The sequence below is a fragment of the Tupaia chinensis genome, unplaced genomic scaffold (genome assembly GCF_000334495.1).
Source record: "Tupaia chinensis unplaced genomic scaffold, TupChi_1.0 Scaffold000661_1, whole genome shotgun sequence".
Classification (NCBI taxonomy): domain Eukaryota; kingdom Metazoa; phylum Chordata; class Mammalia; order Scandentia; family Tupaiidae; genus Tupaia; species Tupaia belangeri.
The window spans coordinates 3,565,377-3,571,376 of record NW_006160183.1 but is presented as its reverse complement, the minus strand read 5'-3'; the positions used below and the strand labels follow the sequence as shown (position 1 = coordinate 3,571,376).

Below are 6,000 nucleotides of genomic sequence, written 5' to 3'. Positions count from 1 at the left end.
GCATGACTACACTCCACTGGGGGGGGGGTGTCTTTTCCCTCCCTCCCTCTCCAGCAAATGCATGTACCTTCTGACAATTAAAAAAGAAAAAGAAGAAATTCAAGCGGACAAAGAATACCCTAAAATGATCATTCTCAAATAAAACATTTTTAATTAGCTATCTATTCCCCCAATAGGCCAATGTTAAATTAATCTTAACTACCCACATTGCATCTTTAAAACTACCTACCCACAAATGCACATATGAACAGCCATGAGAGATCATACGAGGATAACTTTTATTTAAAAATTTAAATAAAACCCAAGATTTCACCCCTTTATATAATTATGCGTAAACAGTATATGTATTTAAATGAAAAGTCATGACCATGACGCAGTTTTAGAGACTTCTATGAACACAGGCCCGTGACAGCCACCATGGTGGGGCAGGAAGAAGGGAGAGAAGAGTGAGGGGCCTCCAGCGACAGCACCCAAGGCCCTGAGGGCAAGCAGCAATCTCTTTGGGGTTCAGCTTCTCACTGGAAAATGATGAGCATAAATCTGATGACTCTTGATGCCAATGTTTTCCAAAATCAAACATAAGCAGGACTTCTCGGATGTAAGGAGCTGGGCTGTCACCAAAGATGTCACATTACTGATTTACTGAGTATCACATTTTTTCTTGTTCCAAAATTGTTCAAATAAACAGTCCTAACAAGCAAGTCTGCAAAAAGGTATAGCATTTTTAATGAAACAATAAATAAAATCGAGTGGGCAAACTGAAGTGGGAGAACCCTGGAAAGTATGACTTCAGACACCAGGACCCTTTAAGAAAATGGTGTAAACTTATGTTGTAGACAAATTCCAAATAAGCCTAGTGACTAAGGGCACACAGTCATTGTCAGTCAGATGTTAACGTACCACATATTAAAAATAAAAGTACATATCCAAAGTAATGTTTCACTTATTTATTTTTCCTCTCAAATAACTTTAAAAATAAACATTTAGACACAGAATCACATATACATACAAAACACAGTACTGCCAGCTTGTTTCACAAAGCGTTTTCCCTTGCTTCCTTTAACTGCTTTGCATAAAATTCGAAGCTTTCCTGTAGAGGAGACAGAAAAGGAAGAAAGTCACAGATGAAGTCACCAGCAAGAGGTGAGGCACAAAACTTAAAAATGACAAAGCACTGCAGAGGCTGTGGGGCCACCGCAGAGGCCACCTCCCCTCCAGCACGGCTTCCTCTTTCGGGACATTGCCAGCCCTAAGGCCCCAAGTTCAGAGTTAAAGCCAGCCCCAGAGCCCCTGCTGTGTACACTGGCTTGCCTGCGTCCAGGTACCCACACCTGGGTATGGAAGCCTGAGGAGTTCGAAACACACCTGGTGCAGTGACTTTCAGTTCAATGACACGAAATAAAGGAATTCTGAACATGTGATTTCTCTTATTAAAGAAAACAAAATAGAACAAACTCTCCCAGATGAAGAAATAAAACCCATCTTATTAAAATAATGAACAGTGACATAATATGCTTGGCTACTGAAATACAGGCCATTAAATCCTATTTCAAGTTGGGATGATGAGAGAAGTGCCCCAAGGACATTTGATGAATTCACTCCCATAGCTGAGGGTCCGAGACAGACCTTGTATTTTAAACCTCAGCCCCAAGGGCTCTGTTCTCCCGCAGCTACTGCCAAGGCAGGCCGCTCAGCCGCCCGAGCCCTCCCCCGAGGGTTCTTCACAGAGATCTAATCCTCAAGTAATTAAGCATTCAACTTATTTTTTTACACGTTGTTATGAAGCATACATAAATCTGTAGAGGTATTTTCTCCCCTTAATTAAGAAATACTCACAGGGGGCTCAGTGAAAGGGACTGGCTCTCCGGCATTCTTCAGCAAAACTGCATAACGCTTCAGAGACAAATCATTCAATTTGATATTTCTTGCAGTCAAATTTTCATATAGTGCTTTAGCAGATGGGACATCTTTGTCTAAGACTGACAAAGTTAAAGAAGAAAAGGATGTTAATCACAGACAAAACACAACCTAGCTCCCCTTTTCCTTAAAATCCATAGCAGCCCAGGGACTCCTGGGTCCTTTTATCCCAGAGGTAAGAATACTTAACTCCCCCAATGGGAAGCCACACTCGGAATCTACAAACGCCCTCACTCCTTTATACCACGCATTCAGCATCGCTCACGATGAAAGAGAAGGAAAATGACAAATATTTAAAGGCCTTTACACTAATATTAATGGTATCATCCACTTAAGTTATTATATTATTTTTTTAAAACTAGAGTGACTACTTTAATGAACTTCATTACCAATTACCCCCAGCTCTAACAATGATCAATTTTTTTTCCCAATCTTGTTTCACTTAAGACAAATTATATTATTTTGAAGACCCACATAATTAAAGTGACCACAAACTAAAGTCCTCAATTGTAGTGTAATAAACACACACCATTCAACCCTCTTCTGTTACAATCCACACTTATGTGGAAATCTACCTACATCGCTATCAAGAACATCAGTTACGACACCAGACTGACTTCCGGTATATTTCCCCACTGCAAAATAAGCAAATATGGAGAAACATTAGCTACGATGATACCAAAAAATCTACAAGAGCCACTGACAAGTCACCACTATTTCACTGACGTGAATGGTGAAGGAATCCAGGAGGTTAGCTGGCTTTCCACGTGTGGCAGGTTTTCAGAAACTCTGTGTTCGTTTACTCTCGGTAACGGTTACATGGGCTCTGCTAACAATCACTAGTGCTAATCACTGTGTGTGTGTGTGTCTGTGTGCAAACATGGCGTAACTTTAGACCAGATCTTGCTTTGCTGTGATCGTTCAGCTTCAGAGGTAGCACCACCGTGCTGAAGCTTTTAGAGTGGGCTGGGAATTGAACTCCAGCTTCCCACGTAGCCTCTGCCTGTGAACAGCAGCACCCAGCACATGCCACCACGACTACAGCTTAACTCCTCTGATTCTGCTCTGCCTGCTAACATCTACAGCCCTGACGACTGCCACCTCGCCTGTGTTGTTTACCAACCCAACTCCAGCAGTGCCAGGGGAAGCCCAGGACAGATGTGAGAAGTCAGCAGTCAGTCCAAGAATTTCTCAGAAGGGAACCAAGGGTGATGACCCATCAGCTCTTCCTGGAGTTGGACCAGTTTGGGCACAGCCATGTTCCTGTGAGAGTTCCCGGCTGCACTTCCTACAGGCCCCAAGACATCCCCTACAATGGCCAGGGGCCAATGGCACCACCTTCTAGGAAGCTGCTTAGAACACCCCTCCCTGCTCTACTTCCTGACCTCCTGCCTTCCACCCCCAAGTTAAGTCCCCTAATTCAGCAGTAATACACCCAGTTTTACGCATTTGACACTATTTCACGTTAGTTACATGAAATTTGAGAAGTGTCATGATTACAACTCTGTTTTGAAGTATGTTCCTCTCATAAGGGTGGAAGAATGATCTCTGAGTCTGCTTCTCTGCCAACACTTAGCAATTCTTTATTCACTTCATGCCTCGAGTGAGTCAGATGGTGGGGGCAGACGAATAGGTGATCATGACTTAGAAATGCTGACATTTATTTTGATTACTGAGGAAATTTTAGACTGGTCCCATTTCATGGTTGTCTGGCTATCAGGAACAAACTGGTTAAAGACTGGAATCAACTCATACGTAAGGTGAAACCTTGGGCAACTTTTTAATTAAGGGATCTGTTATTTCAGGGGAGTAGGTGGGCGGGTGGAGAAGGTGCTGAGGAGCAAGGAGGCAAGTCAAGTGATAGTTTCAAATGTGTATCCTCTTCCTGCCCTTCCCGCCACACTTCGAGGCAGGGCCTTGGGGGATCAACTGCTTCCTGCTGTGCAAGTCCCAGTGGACTTCAAGGTCTTTCCAGGAGCCCGGGACACGTTCTTCACATATTCCACACTGAAGATGCTCAGTGATAAGATTGCTCTTAAATATGGTTTTAAAATATATCCTAGAACTAAGTGAACTGTTTACATCATAATCATCAGATATTTAGGATTATTGCTTTGGAGCTGAAGATTAAGACTTAGTTGACTATACCACAAATATTTAAACCACTTAAATAATATAGTCAAATTAAACGTATTACCATAGCTTTTCATGATGGAATTGTATGCATCTTCCTTTTCAATTAATTCGGGAATCAATTCTAATAAGGATTTCAGAGCTGCTGCCTAGGAAATTAAATACAGGTATCATTACCATAAACTCAAAGGTCGGTGAAAGAGAATCGCCTACTCAATGGACCATTTTCTCTTCTGTTTATCTTACCATCTGATGTTGACTTAATACTTCACAGCCAAACAAACCAGCATTTTAAGTCAATGCAATTCTACTCAGAGTATCTATAGATATTTATATAAAAAATTTAAATATAATATTGTCTATCTAAATCTATTTTCTGAACATGTGAAGATTGCTTCTTCTTGTTCTTTATTTTAAAATTTGCCAGAGGTTGTGTACTTGTTGGAGAGGAGAGAGACAGAAAGAGAGAGAGAGAGAGAGAGAGAGAGAGAGAGAGAGAGAGGAGGAAAATGAGAAAGCACCCCCCCATGGGGGATGGTCATGCTGCAATCTCTTCTCCATTTCTCCTCCTTTTAGGATTTTGGACAGGCACACAAATGCACCCTGTGTGTTTTTTTCGAGCTGCCAGGTCTGGGACATGAACTGCATGCAGCCATCCATGTGAGATTCAGCTGCCTTCACCACAGTGCCACAGGCTGGCCCAAAGTTTGCTTGTTTTGCCAGCTTGTACTCATACCAAGCAGTTATGAGATCCCAAGGGCAGAAGTAATGACCAATATCTTTGGGAGCCAATATTTTTTGAAGAGATACCAAAAAATTCAAACATTTTTAAGTTTTTCCTTCCTTAGTAAATAAATACATTTCCAAGATCTTACTGGATATTTTTACTTGATTGCTTCCAGGAGTCTGTAGACATAGTTTTGGTTTTATGTTCTGCTGGTCCTTAAGAAGCAATTTTATTAAATGAATAATTTAAAAAGTATAAGAAGGGACCAGCAGTTGGTGTAATGGCTATGTCGCTTGACTCCCATGTAGTAGATGGACAGCGGTTCGGGTCCCAGACCCAGTGGATTAAACTCACGCCGGGCACGTGTGCGTGCATGCCCAAGGTCCCGAGAGGAGAATGGAGGAGAAGGGATTGCAGCGTGGCCATCCCCCTTGGGAGGTGACTTCTTGCTTTCTGTGTCTCTGTCTCTCTCTGTCTTTCTGGCAAGTGCATGCATCCTATAGCAAAAACCTCTCAAATAAATAAATAAATAAATAAATAAATAATTGCCTTTTCAAAGAAATAAGAGACAACTAAATATTTTCTAAAAATTGTTTGATAACATGAGTCATCAGGTAAAAATCTTATCTTAAGCCTTCCAGGCATTGGTGTTACCACTGTGCCACTGCAGCTTGGCCTATTTTTTTTTTTAAATAATTCTATACTTAATTAAAAAATATTTATTTATTTTATTATTATTATCTTCCACATGAGTTTTGGCAGAGAGAGAGAGAGAGAGAGAGAGCGCGAGCAAGTTGCCAGGTCTGGGACTTGAACCGTGGTTAGCCATGTGGGAATTCCAGTTTCCTAAATACCATACCACCTCCCTATTTACTTTATTTATTATTATTTTAAATTTGATCAGAGAGAGAGAGAGAAAGAGAGAGAGAGAGAAAGTGAAAAAAGCAAACCTCTAGATCTAGGACTTGAACTGTGGTTTGCCATATCGGAGTCCAGTACCCAACCACCATGCCACCTGCTGGCCCTAATTCTATCTCTTTTTAACATCAAAGATAGGACTTGGTTTCTGTTACACACATACCTCCTACTCACCCACCCTTTAGAGTGTAAAAAGATAACTATACAATAAGAACATTAATTTGTAGCACCGTCCAACTTTAAAGCCAAGTGCCTCTTCTATCTGACTGATGGTTTACACAGGATGAATAGTCAAAAGTATCCAC

General features: G+C 41.3%; 1 protein-coding gene across 1 annotated transcript in view; it reads right to left on the bottom strand.

The window, feature by feature from the left end:
• Positions 1 to 259: 259 nt before the first annotated feature.
• LRPPRC (leucine rich pentatricopeptide repeat containing) overlaps positions 260 to 6,000 on the bottom strand; it is a 113,772-nt gene continuing 108,031 nt past the window's right edge. Inside the window, exons 36-38 of the mRNA XM_006159906.3 lie at positions 4,115 to 4,199; positions 1,837 to 1,979; positions 260 to 1,090 (exon numbers count right to left, since the gene is read on the bottom strand). Of these exons, the coding sequence (XP_006159968.1) occupies positions 1,034 to 1,090; positions 1,837 to 1,979; positions 4,115 to 4,199 (285 nt within the window). The 3' untranslated portion in view covers positions 260 to 1,033. The remainder of the gene's footprint in view (positions 1,091 to 1,836; positions 1,980 to 4,114; positions 4,200 to 6,000) is intronic.